The sequence below is a fragment of the Thermobia domestica genome, chromosome 7, assembly GCF_964235325.1.
Source record: "Thermobia domestica chromosome 7, izTheDome1.hap1.1, whole genome shotgun sequence".
In the NCBI taxonomy this organism is placed as follows: Eukaryota; Metazoa; Arthropoda; class Insecta; order Zygentoma; family Lepismatidae; genus Thermobia; species Thermobia domestica.
The window spans coordinates 234,119,366-234,146,743 of record NC_137460.1 but is presented as its reverse complement, the minus strand read 5'-3'; the positions used below and the strand labels follow the sequence as shown (position 1 = coordinate 234,146,743).

Below are 27,378 nucleotides of genomic sequence, written 5' to 3'. Positions count from 1 at the left end.
TTCCCCTTTGGATTTCTCAAAAAAAAAAAAAAAAAAAAAAAATCTATGCCTTGATCAATGTCAGTCAGGACTTGTTCTTTTATATAGAGAGATACATAATAAGCAAATTAATGCCAAAAGCAGTATTTAAAGTGGTAGTAGCAAAGAACACATATGTTGTGTTACTGTATACAGTATATTTATTCATTTGGTAAAATTCTAACAATTGCTTAAATCCTCCTGCTTTGGAAATGAATGAAACTTGGCATTCTCTTCACCAACTTTTCTCTTGTGTTCATTTTACAGCCATACACAGCGCATGAGGGTATTTTTAAAGCTTTTAGAGTCAATGTAACAAATACAGATGAGTTGTACAGTACAAAATACAATATTTATACATAGAAAATGTCATACACAACAGCGTATAACAAGTTAACCAAATGTTAAAATCAAAGAAAACGTAGAAAATTTTCAATAGAAATACAGCTAGCAACCTGTCAACTGAGAGGGCGCGACAATATCATCTTGTTCGGAGGGTCAGTGATTTGGTGTCGAAGGTGACGTCACGCGAACGGGCAGGCTGCGCGTGGGTTTACCTTATCTTATTTCTACCATGGCCAAAACTAGCAAAATGTAGGATGATTTACGGAAGAAATGAGCTGATAGTGATGTTCAAGTAGTCACGAAAGTATCGAACATATTTTTTAAGGCAGTACGGAATTTATACAAAACGGAAAGGTAAGTGGAAGTGTTTTATGTGTAAAACGAAAGTGAAATGTTCCTAACGAAGATAGAAAACAACGTACACTGCTGTGTTCTAACCCACCTTCGTTCGCCAACGCTCGCTCTGCAATGCGGTCTGAATTTAATGTTGGTAATGTAATTTAACGTATGAAACCATAAAACAACCGCATCGGAATAGAATATCGCAAAAAGTAGGTGCAAAAGCTGGTTCCCAATGGTAAAGAACAGCCAAAAGTAGCAAAGTACTAATTTACAAATGATGAACAGGAAACATTTTGTAAAGTAATTTAGAATTATGTAAAAATAGGGACGAAGTACTATTAATAAACCCTAAACCACCATTAGTAATAGACGTCGGTCTGTCTCCTCTCTCTGTCTCGAATTTCTGACGAGGTATTCGAACTTCTTTTCCATGTGGATCAGTAGCGTAGCTTGGATGTGTGTTTGGGGGGGGGCAAGTGCTGTTATAGGTACATATAGAAAAATTACAAACAAAAAAATATATAAACATAAAAATATATAAAAAATTACAAACATCAAAGTACTAAAGTACATTGTCGGAACTCTTTGGGGGGGCCGGCCCCTCCGCCCCCCCCTTCCCTACGCCACTGATGTGGATTAACGTATAGAATTTCGAGAAATAGGTAAAATGAAAGGTTGTGTATGGCAATGTTACGTGCTAAAATCTAAAGATAAGTAAGCATCTTGCAAATTTTGTAAACATAAATATGTATGCGCAAATGTTGATAAATTGGTGAGACATGTATCTTCTAGCATTTATCCAATCTAATTCGTTCATGACATTTATAACTTTAATGTGTTTATAATATAAGTAATATAGTCAAGTTGAGCAAATCCACTTACATATAATTTTAAACTGTTACTATATAATTTTTTCACACATATTTAATTGATAGAACATATTGTAAATAAATATACATTTATGCGTACTCTGTAAATATAATAAAGTAACATAGTACCGTTCAGAATATATAGACTTCAAGGAATCCTCTGTGGACAACAGTAATAATATGCTGTGATATAAAAATTAATTCAACTTTGAAATCATAAAATAGTAATAGAATGCAATTTTCTTTTTGATTGTACATAAATTTCCGAATAAATTTCCATTTTTTCGAATTTTCCCGAAAAATATCTTCCCGGGAATTTACCCATCACTAATAGTGATGGGCAGTGGGAATATTCCCGGTGGAAGGAATGTAAAAATGGGAATATTCGCGTCTTTTTCCCCGGCCTATAAATTCCCGGGAAGGAATTTATTTTCATTTCTTTACTTTATCTTCCAAATTATAAGAACCATATGACTAATTACTTTATGTTAATATATTATGATTTTCTTCCAGGTTTTAAATAATTTGGATATTAAAAAATTTAAAATTATTTGACGGTACTTTATATAACTAATAATATTTTTTAAGCTCCATTTCCATATGCACTAAAAAGTAAGGTAGTTGTTTAGAATTGGGGGGCCAAAACTAGTAAAAACTAGGATGATTTACGGAAGAAATGAGTGTATAGTGATCTTCAAGTAGTCAAGAAGTATCGAACACATTTTTTTTAGGGCAGTAGGGGATTTATACAAAACGGATAGATAAGTGGAAGTGATTTATGTGAGAAAAGAAAGTGAATTATTGGCAACGAAGATAGAAAACAACCTGCCATGCGGGGCTCTAACCCGCCTTCATTCGCGAACGCTCGCTCTGCACCGCTATCTGAATTTAATGTTGGCAACGTAATTTAACGTATGAAACCATAAAACAACCGCACCGGAGTAGAATATAGCAAAAAAGTGGGTGCAAAAGCTGGTCCCCAATGTAATAGCAGCCAAAATTTGCAAAGTTCTAATTTACAAATGATGAAAAGGAACCATTTTGTAAGGTAATTTAGAACTATGTAGAAATAGAGATGGAGCGCTATTAATAAACCTTGAATCACCATTAGCAATGGACGTCGGTCTGTCTCCTCCCTTTGAGTGAAGTAGTTGGATGTCTTTTTCATATGAATTAACGTATGGAATTTCGAGAAATAGGTAGAATGAAAGGTCGTGTATGGCAATGTTACGTGCTAAAATATAAAGATAAGTATCTTTCCAATTTTGTAAACATAAATGAGTAGGCGCACATGTTGGTGCACTGGTGAGACATGTATCTTCTAGCTTCTACCCAATCTAACTGGTTCATAACATTTATAAATTTAATGTTTATAATATCAGTAATAGAGTCATGTTCAGCAAATTCTCTTACATATAAATTTGAACTACTACTATACACATTACTATATAATTTGCCGCACATATTCAATTGATAGAACATATTGTAAATAAATATTCATTTATGCGTACAGTCTAAATATAAAAAATTTTAATAAAGTAACATAGTACCGTTAAGAATATGCATTTTAAAAAATCATATGTGGACAACAGTAATAATATGCTGTGATATAAAAACTAATTTTACTTTGAAATCTGTAATATAGTAATAGAAGGAAATTTTCTTTTTGATTTAACATAAATTCTCATCTTGGGAATCTTCCCCAAAAATATCTTCCGAGGAATTTACCTATTACTATCGTAGCTAATTTGAACGTTTACTAATCCTTTTTTTACACTCTTTGCAGATGAGACTTTTTTACGTGTATGTATCAAGGTGTTTTTTTGAATGTCATAACCATGATTAAATTCCCTTCCACATTCTTGGCACGTATATCTGTTTTGTCTGGATTAATATGTGTTTAGCCAAGGAAGACCGTTGATTAAATGCCTCTCCATACTCTTGGCATGTGCGAGGTTTTTCCCCTTTGTGGATTAACATATGTGTAGACAAAATTGAACGTCGACTAAATCCATCACCACACTCTTCGCATGTGTGAGGTTTATCTCCTGTATGCACTAAGATGTGTCTAGACAAATTATAACGTTGATTAAATGTTTTTCCACACACTTGGCATGTGTAAGGTTTTTCCCCTTTGTGGATGAAGATATGTGCAGCCAAATGAGGACGTCGATTAAATCTCTTTCCACACTGTGGGCATGTGTGAGGTTTTTCCCCCGTGTGGATTAACATGTGTGTAGTCAAAGTTGAACGTCGACTAAATCTCTTGCCACACTCTTGGCATGTGTGATTCTTTTCCCCTGTGTGGACTAACATATGTGTAGCCAAATTTGAAAGTCGATTAAATCCCTTTCCACACTTTTCGCATGTGTGAGGTTTATCTCCTGTATGGATTAACATGTGTCTAGCCAAATTATAACGTTGATTAAAACTCTTTCCACACACTTGGCATGTGTTAGGTTTTTCCCCTGTGTGGATGAACATATGTGCAGCCAAATGAGGACGTCGATTAAATCCCTTTCCACACTGTTGGCATGTGTGAGGTTTTTTCCCTTTATGGATTAACATATGTTGAGTCAAAGTTGAACGTAGACTAAATCCCTTTCCACACTCTTCGCATGTGTGATGTTTATCTCCTGTATGGATTAACATGTGTCTAACCAAACTTGATCGTAGATGAAATGTACGTCCACACTCTTCACATTTCAGAGGTTTTTCTTTTGTGTGGGTTAACATGTGTGTAACAAAATTTGAACGTACACTAAATAACATTCCACACTCTCCGCAGATGTGGGATTCCTCACCTGTATGTACTAATTTTTCGGTTGAGAATGTTGATCTTTGACTATAGCTTTTAACACTCTTTCGGTACGTGAAATGATTTTCACTTTTATGTGTTTGCATATGTCTTGAGAAAGGTGATTGATTAAATCCATTGACAGACTGCTTTGGAGATTTCGTATCAGAGTAAGAAAAGGTTTCTCCTAACGCAATAAAGGAATTCGCTTCTCTGTGAAGAGCAAATTCGCTATAGCGCCTGTAACAAATTAAATAAATAAAGAATTGTAAATGAATGTTATTAATAAGTAACAAAAAATAAAATCATTCTTTGAATCTCATAATTCTGTTCCATTAACATGAAATTTTGTAGGAATATGTAAACGACAGTTCACAAGGTGATTCCATATGTCTCTATTCTAAAAATAAGAGCACATAGTTTGGTTTCAATATGTAATTTGTACAATTATTTGCAAATACGATATCACTGTTAACTCAAGTAACTACAAAAAAAACCTATTTTGTGCTATGTTGAATAAACATTTTATTGTTATAAATAAAAATAGAGATCCGCTGTTGCTAAAATATTTATGTCATCAATTTTTGTGTCAGAATATTGAACAATCGCGAGAACTTGTTTCAATTGCAGCTCAAAATACTGTTTCTATGACCACCAAAAAACAAAGGAAAAGTATAACAACTTTTAAGTTATTCAAAAAAAAAAAAAGAATTTCAATCAGTATAAAATCTATAGCTGTGACAATGTAAATTTTAATAGGTACTACAATCTTCGCGTTTATTAATATATAGATGCGTGGTTACATCTGATACATATTCAAGCCCAATTATGAAATGAATACATTTGAGAAGCAGAGAGTTTTCAATTTCTTGTGATCTTTAACTATTTTTTTGAAATACATATTATGACTCCTGAATTTCACGTTAAGGGATTGTGGACAAGCATTTGCACCTTTGTGACCCTTAGACTATTACTAATGCCTGTACGTTTGTGCTCAAAATATAGAATTTAAATTTCTTATAACCTGGTAAATGCCATTAGGAGAAATAAAAATTCTCTACTAGGTTTGTAATCTAGCTGTCACAGGATTTTTTCTAAACAATGTTCCTCGAGTATTATTAGGAATGTGAAACACTTTTAGTCATTATTGTTTGCATGCGTTAATAGTGAAAAGGGCCGTGTAAAGATAAATGCTAAAATCTGAATACCGAATAATGGATATGTTTTAAATCACATTAAATGAGACAGGAAGCTGAAATGTTTGAAATATATATTTTTTCTTTTAATATGTTGAGTGTCTACAATTAAGTGGGGTTTTAACAGTAATTTGCTGCAACAGTAATTTTGAAGATTTTGGATTAAGTTTTACCTGATCTTGATCTATACATCAAATGCTTTTCTCTGAAGCCAAATGTCAACCTATAGACGTCTAAAGACCGTAAATAAAATGCAAACTTGAAATGGAACCGGGGCAACTTTATGGCAGTATAGAGTTTCGTGGGTTATTTAAACACACACCTTAGATTGTTCACCTACGGGAACAGAGTGTGAGACTCATTCGAAATGTTCTGCGTTCGATTCAAAGTCTGGTATTAGAGTTTGTTTTTGAGGGAATTAAGCATTGTAAATTATGTTCGCTATTGCCACTAAAAGAGATTTATTCCATAAGTTTAGAGAAAACCCAAGACAGAAACATGTGGCTGTAGGGAAACGCAGATTGTTTATGATTATGACTTTCAATTCGTTGTTCTGTCCATGCTTTCTCGCTCTCTGCATGATGAATATTATTATATTCATTTTCTCTGCATTTATTTGCATCTCTTAGAACTCAACGTGAATGCAATTTATCCTTTCTGTCTAGTGGGTCTTCAAGCGATGCCGAAATATTCATTCTTTTTTGCTCCAATTGGAGAAATACCCTGGCATATCATGTCTTGGGGCATGTAAGTATCGTCATGTTCGGTGTCCAGCTATCAGACATACACTGAAACAATTCAACTGGAGGACGGAAGTACTATTTTTTAGAAGGCTAACCTCCATAAACTTTAGTGGTTGGCTGACTACAACAAGTGATAAAAAAATTGGAATAAAAAGAAATAATTAACGAATATTTCTGAAACATGTGGAAAAATTCCAATTAGTAATGTAGCTAAACGCAATCATCGAAAGGAAGCGCATAACATGATAAAAGTTAAGCAAAAAGCACAAATTGGAATAATACACTCGGACAATTAAAATTAGGAAAGGTAAAAGAGAACTAAACAAAGAAAACATGGAAATTGTTAAAAATCAAGGTTCCTTTAACTATTATACTAAAGGATTAAATATCGAATATGATTAACCATATTACTGCATGGTACATCAAACGCCGGGAGAAGCAGTGTTGGACCAACCTAACGGCCTACGGTTTACGCTCCCTACAAGCAACAGCTTTTGGGTCAAATATAGTGAAATATCACACGATCGTTTTTCTGAATTTTGAATCGACAGAGATAAATAATCTATGTATGTGTCTAATCTATTTTGTGAACCGTCGGACGTAAAACTCAAAGATTTCATTTCATTTTTTTCTATTTTTGTGATTGTAATATATTCAATATTTAATTTGGATTTCAGGCCCAAATTTCTACATGTCTAGATATTTGGTTTTCTAGCGATATTCTGCTCATTTGAAGTCAGTATCAATGTTATCCCGAATGTGTACGTTTTAATCAGAAATATTCGATTAAACAAGTATTTTCAAACGTAAAATTTATAAAATGGCCTTCTGTCAATTTTGATGAATTAGTACGGTACCTCTTTTCACAGCTTTCCAACCTGGTAGATTATTGTGGAATAGCTACTAATTCGTTGCGTTTTGTTTTGGAAGAAGAAGGTAAGAAGAATACTTTAGAAGTTGTACCGTTTAAGAGCTGTAAAGAGTAGTTACAAACCTTAGTTTGCTTTCAAATTTTGTGTGTTTATAAGATTCCTGACAAGAATGGTTTCATGGTGAAATTCAAGGTCAAAACGTAATAGTGTCTGAAGAAAGGTAAAATCATTAGGTCGTTTCATTAAATTTGTGGTTGCAAGTTAGTTAAAGTTGAATTCTGCGCTTAATACAGTTCAATTTACGCTAATACACTTACCATTTCTCCAGACATTCCTAACTGGGTATAAACTATTCACTTCATTTCGTTTGCTTGTTTTGAAATAGTCCCGCTGGTGTCAGTTCGTTCGTTAATGATTACACTAGGGAAGTAGTACACGAATGATATGATGCCGTGCCATGATAATTATTATTGCCACCTCGCGTACAGTTTTCATATTTCGCGACTTTTTACATCACACTGAGTTAAAATATACACGAATTCTTTAACAAATTCTTCATTGCAATAACCACGAAATAAAAATCTCTCTTAAATTATTTGACGATTCCCACAGTACTTGGACAAAATAATGAAAAAGCTATGTTGCATCCGTTAGTGCGCTGCAGTTCCGAAAGTGCGTTGTTCATCACGGAGAAATTCCCTTTGGGTCATTTCACACCAGGTGCTGAGAATAAGGTAACAGTGGTTTAGCAAAGGGATTGTCAATGTAAGCCACGAGGTGCGTAAGAGGTTGGGTTTCGCGTGGAGCGGTAGTTGCAGGTGCCGAAGACACCAGGAGGACGTATGCGTTTCGCTGTGATCATCCATATAAACCGTGCCCACCTTGCGAAAGTGTAAAAATCTTCTTTCAATAGAATGTAACCGTGTGATTTGAGTTGGCATCTCATGAAATCATAGGGAATAGAGAAGATGAAAATTTCAGATTCTGTTTTTTCAATGGTGTCCTTCATAATTCAATCTGAATAAGACTGACTGGTTTTCGAAACACGAACATCTTTCTTACGAGTTCGTGTGTTTCGATCCAAGCCCGATTTTGGATTTAGGAGACGAACTACCCACAAATGCAATGAACAAAATCTGTCAGCCCTAGTATAGATAAAGGTAAACGTACGGAAAAACTAAAATTATTTGTAGAAGTTTGTTCCAAGACATCGCACGGAGATGCTGTGAGTGAACAGGATACTGAATGATTAAGTAGTGAGTATGAAGAGGAAACATGATGACACGAAATTGAACCAGCGTTGTAGGAAATAAACATAAAGCTTGCAAATCTTGCCTCACGTATGAGTTCAAAATTATATATGAATATCGCATGTATGCCTTATGGTATACATAGGTCTTTAAAGTGTACAAATTCCTCCATACGACCACTCATACACAAGTAAGTTGTGAACGAGCGTTTTCCAAACTCAAGATTATTAAATCTAGATTAAGGGCTAATATCGGTCAAGATAATGTTGAATCGTTTCTGTTAATGCAATATGAAAGTGATATACTAAATAAAGTGAATAAATGTGTCATAATTACCAAACTCTGTCATGATAGTGCACAAATGAAAAGATTTCTGAAAGGTAAGAACGTCCTTGTTTCATGTCATGCAAACAGTTCAAAGTGATAAAAGTTAAAGGCTGAATATATATAATGTGGTATTGTATCAATAGTAATTAAGCTGTCTGAAACCAAAGTGAACTCTCATAACTGCATTTTCGAGCTGTCAACAAGTAAGAGCAAAACTCAGAATATCAGTTACCACAAAAATGGTAATTGCCACATGTTTACATCACATTTTCATGTTAATATATCTACCACTGCTTCAAAAATGATTAGTTTATCACAAATCTTGAAAAACCACATAGTTCATTCTCCTTACTGATAGTTCGAAAGTGCATTTAGTGCACTGTTATCAGATAGCTCAATTGAGGCCCCCATAATAAAAGGGACCTAATTTATACATGGCTTTTCCAATAAGGTTTATTTATATTCTGAGAAGTATTCTCCGCAGCACAATATGCAAACCAGAAGAACCACATCACAGTCCACTCGAGGATCTACCAATGAATGACTTGCGTCGTGGTTCTCCTTTCAGTTTATATATTTCACTATGGAGAATCCATTTCCTGGGCATAAATAAATTTATTCCAAAAGTCAATTACTGCCCTTGACTTCTAAGGTCCTTAGTTTATGTTTGACGTAGCTGGTTTATTGAGTGTAACGGAATGATATTATCTGGTTTTGAAACTTTAATTTTGAGCACTTAAACGGTATGCAACGATATTTTTGTAATAGGAACTTAAATACTACAGTTGATCAGCCAGTTAAACATAAAATGCGAATGTGTAATAATATTAGACATAGTGCGCCCTTCTAATGATTTCAGGTCTGCGCCCACCACAGCTTCCCATTCTCATCCTTGTAAAAGTGAGAACACAATTGGTATTAGAAAAAAAAACTAATCAAAGGGCACGGGATAATAGTAAAGATGAAAGGGCTTGGAAAAAACTGGCTTTTTTGAAAAAACCTCGGTTTTTTCTGCTTCGCTTTTTTGCTTGGGTAATTTTGGGCTTTTTTTAAAATTTTGTTTTAAACTGATAAAGCAGACTTTGTTTCGCTTTTTTACAACAAAAAACTCATTTAATTAGTGGTTGATGGAAATAATAATATGAAACCTCGAAAATAAACCATGACTTTCAATGAGATTTTTTAAAATTCTTAAAAAATTTACATTATGAATTCCAAAGGATTAACCAACATATGTAATAATATTTTAACCTCTTATATACAATAAATAGCTTTAAAAAATGATACACAAATAACTAGCAAATTTGTATGTAGTATTTTTACTTCAAAATATCACACACCCTCCTTTTGAAGCAAAATAAAGAAAAACATGAGAGAAATCTGCACATCAAGAGCATTGTTTCCAGTGGCTCTGCACATTCTTGAAATTTTTCAGTTAAGCTTTAACTTTCATATACATTGTATGATAATTTCGAACAAATTTTTCACTGACTGATCACATATGTAATAATCAGTTACCACCTCTCAGGTGCTTCGGATCTGCAAAATCGGTAAAGCCCCAAATTCTGTAATGCACTGACTGTTCCTTAAGCTTGTTCAGAATCGGCAAAGTATCGAATTTTCTGTTCATGAATCATATACGTAATAGATGGTTCATCCGAGCGTATGGTTTCCTAGGCTGTAGAACATATAACAACCATCACGGTTTACATCGTTAGGAAACCTTTTTCTACAAAAAAAAAAAAAAAAAAAAAAAAAAAAAAAAACTATGGAATACATTTAAAAAGAGTAATCAATCACTGTTCCAATTCACAAGACGACAAAATTGATTGTAATAGTAATCGAAGCATTTCTCTTAACATTCTATTAATAAGATTGACCCCATACGCAGATGAAATTATTGGAGATTATCTATGTGGATTTAGTCGAAATCGCCCAGATATTTACCATTCGACGAATACTCGAAAAGAAATGGGAATATATTACCCAGTACCTCAACCGTTTATTGATTTTAGAAACGCTTACAACTCGGTTAGGAGGGAAACGTTGTACAACATTCTTACAGAATTTGGAATACCGAAAAAGCTAGATTTATTAAGTGTTCAAATGAATCCCAGAGTAAAGTTCGAGTAGAAAAATACGAGCTTCCACATCGAGATTTGCCTGAAATAAGGATATGCATTATCTCCCTTATTGTTCAGCTTTGTTTCGGAGTACGCTATAAGAAAAATCAAAGATAGGAACCAGGACCTAGAGTTGAATGGTATTCAGCAGGTTATGGTGTATGTTGATGATGTAAATCTGATAGGAGAACAAACAAAAAAAATGCAGAGGCCTTATTAAACGCTTGCAGGAGCATGAGTAAATACAGAGAAATCTAAATACAAGTAAGTTTACAAGGATTGTAATACAGCAAATTATGAATGCGCTAAAATATCAATTAATACATTCGACACAGTGGATACTTTCAAATATCAAGTATTACCAGCCCAAAATCATACCCTAAAAGAAAATAAATGTCGACTGAAATCAAGAAATTCTTGTTATTATTCAGTTCAAAATATTTTGTCGTCGCGAATTCTGTCAAGGAATTTAAAGCTTAAAATATATAAAATGATAATCATGCTTGTTATGCTTTATGGTTGTGGAACATGGTCGCTTACGCTGAGGGAAGAACGCAGACTGAAATTATTTGGGAATAAAATTCTGAGACGAATATTTGGACCCAAGAGGAACGGGAATGGGGAATGGCGGAAACTTCATAAGGAGGAACTGCATAATTTATACGGTTTACCAAACATTGTTACGGTCATCAAGTCTAGGAGGCTCAGGTAAGCAGGTCATGTGGCCAAAATGGAAGAAAGTAGGAACGCTTTCAAAATTTTAACTGGAAACCCAATCGGAAAACATCCATTAGGAAAATCTAGGCTCAGATGGGAGGGCAATATTAAGATGGACCTAGCAGAAATAGAAATACAGAGTAGAAATTGGGTTGAATTGGATAAGGATAGAAGTCAATGGAGAGCTTTTGTGGCCATAGAGAAAGAGAGAGAATACATTTAAGTTAAGCACAACTCCACAACAAACATGAGTGAGTGGTTAGCTTTTGCGCTTCTATCGTGAAGTACGGGATTCAACCCCGCATTCAATCATTTTAACAAAAGTTTTTCTTAATTCCATTTGTGAATGTAGAGATAGTGCGTGTACTGTGAGTCCTGGCCGACTTACTTTCTAATCGTTTTTAAATCTTTGTTATTAGTAATTACCAGCAGTGATGCATTTGCGAAGAGGGTTAGGGTGGGGATGTCTTTCGGATTGAAGCCTCTACCCCGAAATTACGGAATTTCTAAAACAAACTAAATATTAATTTTGAATTTACTCATAAGCTTCGAGCTTTCCTCAAATAAAAAATTAGGAATTTTTAGAAAAAAAAACTGAGCATTAATAAGAAAAGCCCCTCCCAAAATACTTTTCTAAATCTGCCACTGATTATCAATATAAAATGGTCTTGAAGGTTGTATCTGAAAGATTATAGCTGAATAATACAAACGAAACGAAATAATTGTTATTCCTATACCCATAAACCTAAGTTACTCTTAAATAAAAGTGAGTAATTTTTAGAAAAACCAAACATTGTTCAGAGGAACCCCTCCCATATATTTTTCTAAATCCGATACTGATTAGTTCTATTAAATGGTATTCATGGTTGTGTCCTTCTAGCACAGCTACAGTATAACGGAAATGTGGAAGTACGCTTTGACAGATATAATGGAAAACGTAAGTTTAATTATGTGCTAGAAGCTAGAGTACTAAGCTCTAAAGAAGTGAAACACGGATGACTAAAAAGAAATGATCTAGAGAAGAAACAAAATGTCGAAATTCAAAAGTTAAAATAAATTTAAATAGCTTCTAAAATTGCCCTCAAATACTACGTACTTTATGTTTACTTTAATTCAAAAACCATGGGCTCTATCCATCATGATGGTGAATCCCAGAGAGAAATATGGTATTTCGGTCATGGAATCTTATTTAACTTTAGAATACGAAAGTTATTTAAACAGAAAAACCAAGAAAACGAAAAAAGTCAAAATTTTCTTTTTTTTTTCAAAAAAGACGCCTTTTATGTGCAAAAAACCATCGACTCAAAAAAGCCGGCTATTTTGCAACTCCAGATAACATCATATGGTAAAATAAAAAACCAAATCAGTTTCAGAATTTAACTAAACATGTAGCCAAAAATATGTCGAGAAAGAAAAACACAATGAAAACAAGAGAAAACAACACTAGAGTCACATTCTGTGCTGGCAGGGGTCACATGAGCTTAAAGCGGAATTCAAACCGCTTCTCGGGTTACATCCGAGAGAAATTGTCTTCCACTAGAACTCGGAACTGGGACTAATTGGCCAAAAAGTGATACGCCTGCCAAATTCTCACAAAGGACGCCTGATAATAATACTTTGTTCTGATCTTTACATACTTGTTAATATAATTGTCAACTGTCATTTTAGGACAAAAAGGTAAACAATAGCACACGTGAAACATTATACAGAGTTGCATATCGACAATTTCAAAGTACTGCAGAGTACACAAGAATTAATTTAGTCCAAGTTAGTTCACTACGAATTATATGAGTCCAAGCTAAAGAAATACGACGACTTAGTTTCCATATCAGTGATAAAAGTAAATTGAGTCCACTTTGGCTCTGACATATTTACACAAAAATAGATACCAAAGATACTTATGCTTTCAAGAAATTCCTCTCGAGGGTTTTGTATTCCTCACCCAAAAGAAAATTCGGCATTTCGATGAACTTTATCAATAGTAAACATTATTAAAACGATACAATATTTACCAAATGGTTCCTTTTCATCATTTGTAAATCAGTACTTTGCTACTTTTGGCTATTGTTTAGCATCGGGGGGCCAGCTTTTGCACCTACTTTTTTGCGATAATCTATTCCGATGCGGTTATTTTATGGTTTAATACGTTACGTTACGTTACCAGCATTAAATTCAGACAGCATTGCAGAGCGAACTTTAGCGAGTGAAGGCGGGTTAGAGCCCTGCATGGAACGTTGTTTTCTATCTTTGTTACCAACAATTCACTTTCTTTTCTCACATCACTTCCACTTACCTTTACGGTTTGTACAAATCCCCTACTGCCCTAAAAAAATGTGTTCCATATTTTCTTGACTACTTGAATACGACTATTAACTCATTTCTTCTGTAAATCATCCTACCTTTTGCTAGTTTTGGCTCCCCAATACTAAACAATTACATTACTTTTTAGTGCAAATGGAAATTGAACCTTAAAAAAATGTGTTATTAGCTATATAATGTACAGTCAAAGAATTTTAAATTTTTTAACCTTCAAATTCTTGAAAACCTAGAATCCTAATATATTCGTTTCGTCTCGGTGTATAAACATCCATCTCGGTTTTGGTACTATCCCTAGCTTAAAAGAACTAGTTTAAACAAAAAAAAACGAAAAATGTTCGTAAAAGTGTGTGTTCGAAATAGTGAGGGGCAGTGGGAATATTCCCGGTGAGAAGGAATTTAAAAAATGGGAATATTCCCGGGTTTTTTTCCCTGGCCTATAAATTCCCGGGGAGGAATTTATTTCAATTTCTTTACTCTATCTTCAAAATTATAAGAACCATATGACTAATTCCTTTATTTTAATATATTAGGATTTACTTCTAGGTTCTCAAGAATTTGAAGATTAAAAATTTTAAAATCTTTGATTGTACATTAGATAGCTAATAACACGATTTTTTAGGTTCAATTTCCATTTGCGCTAAAAAGTAAGGTAATTGTTTAGTATTGGGGGGCCAAAACTAGGGAAAAAAATAGGATGATTTACGTAAGAATTGAGTTGATACTGGTATTCAAGTAGTAAAGAAAATATGGAACACATTTCTTTTAGGGCAGTAGGGGATTTATGCAAACCGTAAAAGTAAGTGGAAGTGATGTGAAAAAAGAAAGTGATTTGTTGGTAACAAAGATAGAAAACGTTCCATCCGGGACTCTAACCCGCCTTCCCTCGCTAACGCTCGCTCTGCAAAACGTATTTGAATTTAATGCTGGTAACGTAATTTAACGTATTAAACCATAAAATAACCGCTTCGGAATAGAATATCGCGAAAAAGTAAGTGCAAAACCTGGCCCCCCCAATGCTAAACAATAGCCAAAAGTAGCAAAGTACTAATTTACAAATGATGAAAAGGAACCATGTGGTAATGTAGAATTATGTAGAAATGGAGATGAAGTACTATTAATATACACTGAACCACCGTTAGTAATATACGTCGTTCGGTCTCCTCTCTCTGACTTGAAATTCTGAAGAGGTACTCGGACATCTCTTACAAGTTAATTAACGCATGGAATTTCGAGAAGTGAGCAGGAAGAAAGGTCGTGTGTGGCAATATTACATGCAAAATTGTAAAGATAAGAAAGTATCTTGCAAGTATTGTGAACATACATATTTGCGTAAATGTTGACAAAATTGTTTATAATATTTCAAAATTTAATATGCTTATAATATCATAGTAGTGTCAAGTTGAAAAAAGCCACTTACATAAATTTAAATTTTTTAGTGGTTTAAAAGTATGTGGACTTACTATACCATCGTTGAAACATATTTACTTTCATAGGGCATATAGTAAGTAAATATCGACTTAAGCACACTCTCTAAATATAATAGAATATTAATAAAAATAACATAACATCTTTCAGAATATACATCTTAAAGATTACTCTGGGTACAACAGTAATAACATACTGTGATAAAAACGAATTTTTCTTTGAAATCAGAATATAGTAATAGAATGCAATATTCGTTCTGACTGTACATAAGTTCCGGAAAAATGCCCATCTTGGGGAATCTTTCCCGGCAATATTCATGAAAAATATTTTCTCGGGAATTTATCCAACACTAGTTCGTGAAAGCTTCATGAAGACACACTTGTGTGTTATCAGGTTTCACTCCCGTATATGGTTCGTAGTATAATCAGAAGTAAATTCACCATTCATTACTCAAAGAGATTAATCTACAGAAGTAACTTCTTTTTTTATATAAGTTTATGAATGTCTCTTTTGTGATTTTTTAATAATCTGTTATTATTGTTATGCAATAGCAATGAAAGAAAATTCTAAATATTCTATAGTTTCAATAATGTTTACTATTGATAAAGTTCATCGAAATGCCGACCTTTCTTTTGGGGGGAGGAATACAAACCCCTCGAGAGGAATTTGTTCAAAATCATAAGTATCTTTGGTATCTATTTATGTATAAATGTGTCAGAGCCAAAGTGGACTCAATTCACTTTTATCACTAATATGGAAATTAAGTCGTTCTATTTCTTTAACTTGGACTCATATAAGTCGTAGTGAACTAACTTGGACTAAATTAGTTCTTGTGTAGTCTGCAGTACTTTCAAATTGTCCATGTTCAACTCCGTATAATGTTTCACGTGTGCTATTGTCTATTTTTTTGTCCTGAAAAAACATTTGACAATTATATAAACAAGTATGTAAAGATCAGAACAAAGTATTTTTATCAGACGTCCTTTGTGAGAAGTCGGCAGGCGTACCACATTTTGACTAATTAGTCCCAGTCCGAGTTTAGTGGAAGACAATTTCTCTCGGATGTAATCCGAGAAGCGGTTTGGACTCCGCTTTAAGCTCATGTGACCCCTTCCAGCATAACCCGGTTCTTGCATAATAACACCAAAGCGAAAACAAACTGATTTCTGTGATATAAATACCTAGAGCAAATTATTTAAACCAAAAACCCTGGTTTAAACAAACAAAGAAACAAAAAAGGATTTAAACCGCAAAAGATAGGTTTTTTTGTTGTTTTTCAATAAAGCAATGCAAGCTATGAAAGCATTTCAGGAAGTTACTTATAAAATATTTAGGAACGTACAAATACGTATTCAAGACGTAAGATAGGTAAATCTACGGTATACACCAGGGCCTAAAATTCAACGAAATCACAGCTCCACACTGGTAAAAATTTTATATAGTGCAGAAAAAATTGTTTAGTCAGCATTTGTTTTGATATATAATCAGTTTTCTGTCCAGTACATCATGTTTACCTGCGACAAAATATTATTATTATTATTATGTTGGAAAATTTTGGCATCTAGAGCAAACAAAATTAAAGCCACATTAGGATACATATTTAATTGTATTGTATTAAAGCATAAAATACAGAAAACAAACCGGTAAGAAAAATAGTCACACTGGAAGAAAAAAGTCACTTTTTCTGTCATAAGAATTTCACTGTCATTTTTTCGTGATCATCACGCTTTCTCAATCTGTTTTCTGCCGAGGCAAATACACCGTTATACCAGGGCTGTTCCTTTGACTTCCTACCAACTTCAAAACGCCTTTCCTTTCTGGCCAGTCATTTCATAACAGCAGGGGTTGGGTTAAAATGTTCCAACTGACCCATATTTATATTAACGTGAAGGTGATTTTTCACAGTAGTGGGAGCCAAAGAGAGTCTGTTACCTGTTTTCGATATGCTGTAGTCACTTATAAGTCTTTCAACATCGGAGGAAAATGGCTTCGAAGCAACAACTTGGGCTAAACTTGTTGACAGAGCATGAAATGACTGATTTCGACAGATTTTCATGAGAAGGCTTTTAGCGTCCAGACCTTTCAACATACTGCACGATGATGCCTCTCTATATTGCATTGCGAACTGCAGAAGATCTGTATCAGGACAAGTGACTTTGTGGCATTCTCTTAGGGCATCATGAGTTATATCCTCTTGCTAAACACGCCAAGGTTCCAAACAATAATGCTGTCTTCATACAGCAAACGCTGACTAACAAAGTTAATTATGGAATGCAGGACTTCGTAGCGTACTACAGTAAAATCTCTTTTCTCACTGACATATTAGTCATGGGATTTATTGAGAAGTCTGTTACGATGAAATTAAATACCATATAATGAGTACTGCATTTTCTCCGTTGACGTTCTCTTGCACACGTTCGTTTAAAAACGTTTCTTCCCACCCACCTAACAGAGGTTTCTCTTTCATACTCTCCAATTGTGCTACAGTCCTATTTTTATTTGTTATTATGTCCAAAAGAAGTATTTCATCACTCTCAAACTTCTGCTGGCAGTTCTTGAAAACGGATAGAGTGTCTGTCACAAGACAAGAAGATGAAGGTGATCTACTTCTATCCATTTACGCAGATGACCATTAGCTTCATTACATCCATGGCTTTCCGTTTGCAAGTAAAGCAGCTTGGATACCAATTTTTTAGGAGAGTAGTGAGCATACTGAATAAAAATTCTGTCCACCTGACGTCAAAATATTCTGGGTAGTGCAAAACTTCTAAATTATTTTCTGAAGCTACCATCGTTAAACCTTTCGTTCGCTGCCCTGAAGAGTGAAAGAAAGCACACAGTCCAGATGCTGCTTGTATGAGAGATGAAACTTCTTGGACATTCTTGGTGACATCTTTCCATGCTAAATTAATGCGATGGGCAACACACCAAATTTTCAACCGAGGCAACGTTTCACCTGAAGCAACTCTTTCATCAGTTAACAATTTCCACATTCCTTGGTGTTCTCCTGTATTAATGTAACTATCGAAATCACTCTGGGAAACAGTTCTTTCCATTGCATTACTCTTTCTACTGATTTTCGTAACGCTGTAACATGCTCTTTGGATTCTCTTCCTTCTGGTTCTTCAAAGCCAAGGAACAGTAACTTGTTCTTAACCTTTTTGCCATCAATATTGGCCATAACGTGATGATTATGCAACTGCATTTTGTCGACACTACCATCGCTTCTCAGTGATATAGCTAGTGCGTTTTTTAGGGCTTTTCGTACATTTTCTATATCTGCCTCAACAATGCAATCTACAGTTCGGCGTGAGATGGTGGATTAAGATACAAGAAGTCTGAGGACTTGGGTTCAAACACTGTGTGTTGTATATTAACATCACTGTTACATGAATCTGCGTACATCTGACCTTTCAGGAAAGCCATCAGTCTGGATGCACCAATCTTCTTCGCTTTTTCTACATTTTGAGCCGAAAACTTTTTTAGTAGTTGGGATTCTTTACATTTCTCTTCAAATGTCGTCGGTGAAAATGTTTTAGCCTTAAGAGCTTCTTCGTGATGCTGAGACGACATATGATTGTCGATGATTGCCTGTCTGCATTCTGCTCCAGTTTCTGTACAAATAGGTGGTACTGTTCGCTAGTTCTAAAGCGCTTGACATTATGCAAATGCTCCATACAGATTATACACCTAATTCGCTTTCTTCCTTCACCGAATTTCTGTAAAAATTCTAGTACTTTCACTTTATGTTTTTGAGAGTTTGGTAGCTGGGAACTATGCATTGATGAAAAGATTGCTGCTGCAGCAGCAGAGCCGTCATTTTTCACTCTTTCATCATCTACAACGGAAAGGTTAGAAACAGTAGATGGTAGACTTCCTTCAGGTTCAGTTGAAACATCATCAACGGCATTTGGAACAGAGGCGCTTCTGTTTTTTTCTTTGGGTCTGTCATCTTTTGTGAGCCAGGACAGAAGACTCCTTTGAGTACCAGTATCCTAAATTAGAAAGAGAAATGTACCATAAAATACTAATCCCAATTTGCACTGCGTAAAGTCGTGCCAAAAATTATAGAGCCGCAATTTTGCGACATAAATACTCAATAATGCTGGGGCTAGCAAAGAAACTGAGTTTACATTCAATCTTCAGAAAATAAGCGTTTTTCTGTTAGTGCTAACAGATTATATGCAATCATGAATTATTTATGAAAGAACGCGTTTTTGTGATGTTACGAGGCTATTGCCAAAGTTACGTAATGTTTTCCAAGGAAACAGGGGGACAGAATAAAATCTATCTTCATCCATGTATACCAAATCAATTTTACTATATAGGCTGGTATTGTTAGAATTAAATAAAAGTTTATTACATATTTAATTTTAGTTAATTCTAACAATAAGAACTAATAGCAAACTTGATTTGTTATGTATCTCTGAAAGTACATCTTATTCTGCTTGTCTGTTTTCTTGCAGCAAAAAGAAAAAAATCGTAATCAGAAGTCTCGGGTCATGACGAAAATCACATTCCTTCCCACCCACCCCCATACACACAGACAGATAGACAATATACTCACGATTGCAAATTATCTGTTAGCAGTTACTTTATGTTTATATGTTACATAAAAAGTTATTTTCGTCTGCTTAAAATGCATGTAGCCCCAGCTTTATCGAGTATTAATATCGCAAAATTATCGCTCTTATTTTTGGGACGAACTCAATGGAATAAACAGAATTTAAAGGATTTATTTTCAGAGGAGTTTTGGATCTGGAATGATAGCTATTATGAACCTTTATATTCTTCTTCACATATAGCAAAATGAATAATCTTCGCACCTTTATTCTGAACTAAGATAACTAATAATTTTAAATTGAGACTGATACGGCGGTCTAGTTAAGGTCGAACTGTTGTATATCAGTGCTAGGCGTACTCCCGACTGCCGTACAGAATAGAATAGAATAGAATATTTTATTGTCATTGAGCTTTACAAGCAATAGACAACGTCCGAATGAAATATACATAGCTATAGATACAATATATATATAAAATAATCATTACATACAGACAATCAGTTATTGGTTAATATTATTATGAACAACCTAATAATATTTGAAAGAAAGTGATATTGCAAACTAGGACACAATGTTTTGACATTCACTAAACTCTTGAATCGAGTAAAATGGATTCGTTATTAACCAGTCATATAACTTTTTCTTAAAAACTTTAAATGGCAGCTGTTGCATGGAGGATGTTAGTTTATTAAATAGCTTTGGTCCTATAACAAAATAACTATTTTTGATCTTCGACAATCTAGTGAAGGGTATATAAATTTTCTTACACAATCTAGTATTATATGTATGTACTTCATCTCTGAGTGTCATATTTACCAGGGTTTGCTTAGTATAAAGTAGAACTTGATAAATATATACATTAACTACTGTCATTATCTTAAGCCTGATAAATAGTAGTTTGCAATGTTCTTTATCATGTGTTTCAATAATAATCCTGATGGCTTTCTTTTGCAAAACTAGAACATCATGTGCTTGGCTACTGTTACCCCAAAGCAAAATCCCATATCCAATTATGCTCTGAAAAAATGCAAAATATGAATTCCTCAGATACTCATAAGGAACTGTATCTTTCAATTTTCTTAACAAAAAGAGCACTCGGGAGAGCTTTGTACATACATATTTGACATGTTGTTCCCAGGTTAGTTGGCTGTCTATACGTATACCAAGAAATTTAACCTAAGATATATCATAGTTTCCTCTATCATTGCAGTGATTGAGACTAAAGGTTACTTTTTTTATCTTGATTTAGCACAAAACCATTTCTTTTAAACCAGGTCGCTGCCTCTCTTAATGCAGCTTGAGCTTCAATATACACTTCTTCAAAGCTTGTATTTATGTTAAGTAGCGTAGTGTCATCCGCGTATAGAATTGATGTGGTATTAGTATTTAGCGGCAAATCATTTATGATTATTAAAAATAGCACTGGACCCAGAACAGAACCCTGCGGTACCCCATATTTCACTTCTAAGATGTTTGAATGCATGTTGTTAACACTGACTATCTGTTTACGTTCCTTTAAATAGGATTTTACAAAGTTTAAACTGCTACTGTGGAATCCGTAATACGCTAACTTATCACATAGAATTTTATGATCTACACAATCAAATGCTTTACTTAAATCATTTGATCTATCTTGATATTATCTACTCAGTGTAATAAAGCTATTACTTTATTACGTCGACTTTACAAAGCCAAAGACTTTCTCTCTCAGTCTATGAAATTATATCTCATACAAGTTCTTGTTTTACCGTTATTAGACTACTGTGACGCTGTATATGGACCATCTCTCTCTGTTTACAATTCTAAAACTATACAGAAAATACAGAACTCGTGCATTAGGTTTGCCTTTAACTTAAAGAAATTGGAACATATCCTACCAGTGCTAAATAGAAACGACATTTTAACAATGTCGAGAAGAAGATACCTACGCTATAGTTGTCTAATATATAAAATCCTTAAAACTCAATCCCCACAATATTTATATTGTAAATTTACAAAGCGGTCACAAATTCACTCTCACGTTACGCGTAACAGTGAGAAATTCAATGTACAAAGACTGAAACTGAAGATAGTGCAAGTATCATTTTCTAGAGCAGGTCCGAGAGTATGGAATGCGATACCAAAAGCTCTCACGGAAATAAAGTCATTTAATTCATTTCGAAATTCATTAAAATCACATTTGATGAAATCCCAGCGACTGGCCTCTGGCACTTACGACATGTACAGTTTTATGTAAGAGCTTAGCTAAATCCAACAATATCGATACTTTTTATTGCATATGTCACTTGTTTATTTTCTGATTTATTCTTTTACTTGTATTTTTTAAAGTTTTTTTCTGTTCCTTTTGATGTGTAATGTTTAATATTGTATTATTTTGACAAGGGTTAGGTGGTAGAGCAGCCATGGCTGAACCTCGCCCGCTTCAATAAAGACATTTTCATTTCATTTCATTTCATTTCATTTCATTTCATTAAATCGCAGAATGTAGCTAGAGCAAAACCCTTATTTTCAAAAACTTCATATATTTTTTTCGTTAGTGATTCTACTGCATCAATTGTGGGTTTCCCAGATCTGAATCCAAATTGAGCTTCTAGAATTATGTTTTGCTCAGTCATACATTTATATAGCTGATCTTTAACAATAGTTTCCATAATTTTAGAAAAAACTGGAATAAGGGATATTGAACGGTAATTAGATGAACACGATCGATCTCCCGTTTTGTATATGGGAATAACACTATACTACACTACACTATAACACTATACACTATACTATGGGAATACACTTTTGCTATTTTAAGTGCTTTAGGAAAAATACCTTGAGAGAAACATTTACTGAAGCATATTGCAAGGGGTTGCTCAATTTGATTAATGATAGCTTTTATAAGGTTGTTCGATATGTCAAATGTATCCTTACTGTCAGAAGTTTTCATTTTTAACTACTTTTATGACATCATCAGGGCTAACATGGTTAATAACAAAAGAACTATTAAATGGACTATGTTGACTTAAACACTGATACATATTTACATTAGTATTTGCATTGTTTTTCTTGATTTCCTCTACGGAAGTAACAAAATACGTGTTAAGAGTATCAGGCGACAGCGTAACATTATTGTTGTTATTATTATTACTATTGCTTACCTTGTTGATTATCTTCTATGCAGTTTTGCATTTATTTGATGATAATTCAATGCAATTTTTATTGTATGTTGCTTTCGCTACCTTCATTGCAGATTTATATTTACTCTTTTGAGACTTATAAATATCACTGGATTCACTAGTCATTTTATTCTTATATATATTATAATACTGCATTACTTTAGCTTTCATGGCAGAGAGTTCTGGGGTATACCACGTTCTTTCACCTATACGCATCTTGTTCTTCTTTCATGAATTTGGAAACGAAATGGCACATATAGACCAGCTATGGCGTTTTTGTTTTCTTTGATGAATTATATCAGACCACCCTTTTAGGCACACACATATCAAACATATTAAGAAACTTTGTTAAAAAGAGATCAAATGTATCGCTGGCATTTAAGTTATCATACTTAATGTTTACTTCCCAGTTTATACACGATAATTGTTGAATGAAACTTTGCACATTAGTTTCTGTGATGGGCCTAGTTGCTATAAGTTCGGTGGTGGGAAAACTAAGTTGCAGGATTCTACTTTTGTTGTACTTAGATTGACTGGCAGGGGATCATGATCTGAGAAAGGAAATTGACATACATTACTGGTTAAATATTCCGATTTTACATTGGTAAATGCATTATCTAAGCACGCTGTGCCTCTAGTCGGTTTACGATTAACCACTTGAAGATTACGTTGTCTGAGTAGATTAAGTAACTCATGGACAGTTCGTTTGTCAGTAGTCACATCAAAATGTGCATTTACATCGCCCCCTATTACTATTTTATAATTATGCCACTTGCTGAGAAATGCCAATAACTGGTCGTCAGGTTCGTCAGTGTGGAATCTGAACATGAATTTAACAACTGGTACCACTATCACTATCGGATTTAGCAGCTTTCATTATTTATCTATAAATTACACTGACTTCTTCTAAGACTAAGTACTTCTCCACTGACAAAACCATGTACTCTTTTTTCCAACATGGCTCAAATTTACTGCGTTATAGGCTACTGCCTACTGTACCTGTTCATACTGCTGACTGTGAGCGCGATTTCACAAAACCGAGTAACATTTAGTCAGTAGTGGGTACCCACACCAAGAAATTCCTGGAGGGATCCCTGTATAATTTTACTAAGGCTTTGAATTCCAATGTTCCATATAAAAATAAATAGACCTAATGTCCAACGCCCAGCAACCTGGAATATTGAATACTCTACACTGCTTGTAGGCACAAAGTACCGGTAAAACAACTAGATAAGAACCATGTGTCAGATGTGTCTGCAAACATAAAGACGAACTAAAGGAAGAACTGCTTACCTTTTGTTTCTTTATTTCCTTCCTCTGTTCCACTAACAGCGAACACGAATCTAGACAAAAGAAAAAACCCGGGCCGGCTACCGAAATTTTTTCCCATGCAACTTACGAACGGATAATATTTCCTGAGTTATGATTGGTTGTTGAGAGTTTATGGTCTTTCGGCTAAATTTTTGGCGGTTATTGGTGTATGTTATAACTGGTAGTACATATTTCTATAACGGATTCGAAGGATCGTGTAATTTTTGTCTACAAAACGAACACATTTCATTATCTCGGAAAAGTGTAATGTCCTATTGAAACAACAGATAAACGTGCAGTTAGTTGCATATTTTAAACTATATGAATGCAACCGAAAACGTTTGAAAGCTAAATATAGTTAAAAAGTCCCTTCACCTCAAAATTGGCAATGGTTTTCCCTGCCATCTAGGAGACACCTATACATATTAACTCTGGCTTAATATCATATACTGGCAGTTATATGGAATTGAGTAACCCATTGCATAATGAATGTACTGAATCAGTAAGACTTAGTTTGACACACTAAACGTGTTTAAATGCATAATCCGAGAAAAATAAAGTACTCACATTAATACCACTCCACACTTTAAGAATTATAGTTCCACACTCCTTTCATACAGTTCCACAAAGTGTGGAGTACTCCAATCAATTTCAGACCCTGCTATATACAGTATTTTGTGCTATCCTCGTGTTTACCTATAGGCCTATATTTACCTTCAGTGAACCCACTTTATCCTATCCGACGCATCCCTTTGTTTCCAATTGGACCAACATCCTGCACCCTTCTCTAAGTTACATAGCAATATTTTTCTTTTAGCGGCAATCTGGCACATTTCGTTTGTACAATAATCCTTGTATCGTGTTCGTGCTCTAAGCACTTAAAGTGAACCTGTATGGAGAAATGGAAGCCCATACCCTAGAAATTATTGCTGAAAATACAAAATTACTACTTCCTTAAAAAGAAATGAGTATGAAATGAATTTGTGTATGGACCTGTACAATTACTGAACACCCATTGTTGGTTAGAATTCCTTTTTATCTTGTATTTTGTTAATGTCTTTCAAAGCCCTCCAGAAAAGTAAGGATAGACCCATTCGAGCTACATCCTGAGTAAAGCCACAAACGTCCATATTTTTTGTTCCAATATACCAGATTTCAAGCGTAAATATTTAAAATTTTGGGATACATTTCATTCTCCCGATTTTATCTTTGCAAAAGCCTCTATAGAAGTATAACACTATCGGGGAGCACCCATATTGTAAATATATACAAAAAAAAATTGAAAAAGTGTGATCAATAATAAAGTAATCACTATTTCATCAAGATACAAACAAAAGATTCGTACGGATGTTATCCATATTATTACTATTATTTGGTATACGCCATAGCTGGTATATATGTGCCATTCCGTTTCCAAATTAAAGATTATTAATTTACATCTCCCACACCTAAATATTTATTGCGAAGTATTGCTTAATCTATAAACTTTCCGAACCATATTATCAATCTGAGCCAGTTACTTTATGAAAAATTGAACATTACCTTTCTTCCCGAACTGAATTTGTACTTTTTGCTGTTAATTGTTGGGAGTCCTTAGAGTACGATGCGCAAGTCTCTTGAACCACTATTTTTTTTAGAGTTTCTAACGCAGGATGATCTTGTACTGCAGATTCTGATTTCAACATACCAACGTTTAGTTTCGCATCCAAAGTATACATAGCTGCATCCTTCTCCATTGTTTGCTCTCCCTCCATTGTAGGTAATATTAATTCTTTGTTGTCAGTCATCAATTCGTATGACCACTCTTTCCCCTCGAGTGGATCTTCCTGAGGTAAGTCATAAGCAATTTCTTCTTTGCACATCAATTCCAACTTAACAGACGCCTCACCAGCCATTTTCACTTCAAATTTAATAGGCTAGAAATTTGACGCTATTCTTATACTTCCTTTATAGTTTATGCTGCCAGTGTTAATGAATTGATTTACAAGAACGTTCAAAGAAGCAACTTTATACTGCCAATAAACAAACGATCAGGTTTTAATAACGTACTGTATATAATTGATTTTTGAAAACAATAGTTCTTCTTCTTCCTCTCCAGTTTAATGCTTCAGGTAACAAAGTCAATTGGGTAGTTATTAAAAATATTAATCGTATAATAAATTTATAAAAGCGTATTATATAACAAAGGGTGTTTACGAATAGAGAGAGAATTCTAGAATGACAGGTTTTTACCAACTCCCACGCAGTTATAGTAAAATCGCTCGAACCATCCCCACGCGGCTACAAAGGAAGCGGAACACAATTGAAGGAAACCGCGTGTTTCTTTGTTACATGGGAGGGATAATTCAACATGTCCTTCCAGTTGAGGGTGGCCTGCCAGTTGACCTGCTGAAAAAGAAAGCGATGTTGCAATTTTCACCCTCTTGCTTACTGTTCTTCAGTAGTCTTCGCAGAAAGTCAGATTTATCTAGTTGTTTTTTCGTTACTTTTGTTTTCATTGCATCCTCCTTCCGTCTCCTTTAGCTTGGAGAGCATAATTCTGGGGCGTTAAACTGAAATATTTAATTTAATTTGAATTCGTTGTAATGAAAAGAAAAAAGAAATCAATCATTAGTTTCATGATATGTGCTTATATTACTCTTAAATATAGCATATTGTTAATATTATGTAACTTCCATAACGATAACGCTTGTACGAACCAAACATGTTAAGTAGTTCGCCCCTGTCCTCCCCCCGCAAGGCAGTGCCGCAAAAGCCTGATGAGAAAATAAAATACAATCTTTCTTTGCCGCTCCCAGAAATCCGTCCTTGAACGCCCCTGTCCATACTATTATACTGAATTCCTTTAATGATTGTTGTGTTTTATTATTATTATTATTATTATTATTATTATTATTATTATTATTATTATTATTATTATTATTATTATTATTATATATCCATCGATAATAAAAGTTTAACGATGGCAACAACGTATTACTTCGACACCGAACACGTGCCG

General features: G+C 34.2%; 1 protein-coding gene across 1 annotated transcript; it reads right to left on the bottom strand.

The window, feature by feature from the left end:
* LOC145690742 (uncharacterized) lies at positions 1-27,378 on the bottom strand. The gene is made up of 2 exons (XM_081765935.1): positions 25,920-27,378; positions 1-4,611 (listed from the first exon to the last, which is right to left on the bottom strand). Exons 1-2 carry the CDS (start codon positions 26,270-26,272, stop codon positions 3,417-3,419), a joined length of 1,548 nt encoding a protein of 515 aa, XP_081622061.1. The 5' UTR covers positions 26,273-27,378; the 3' UTR covers positions 1-3,416.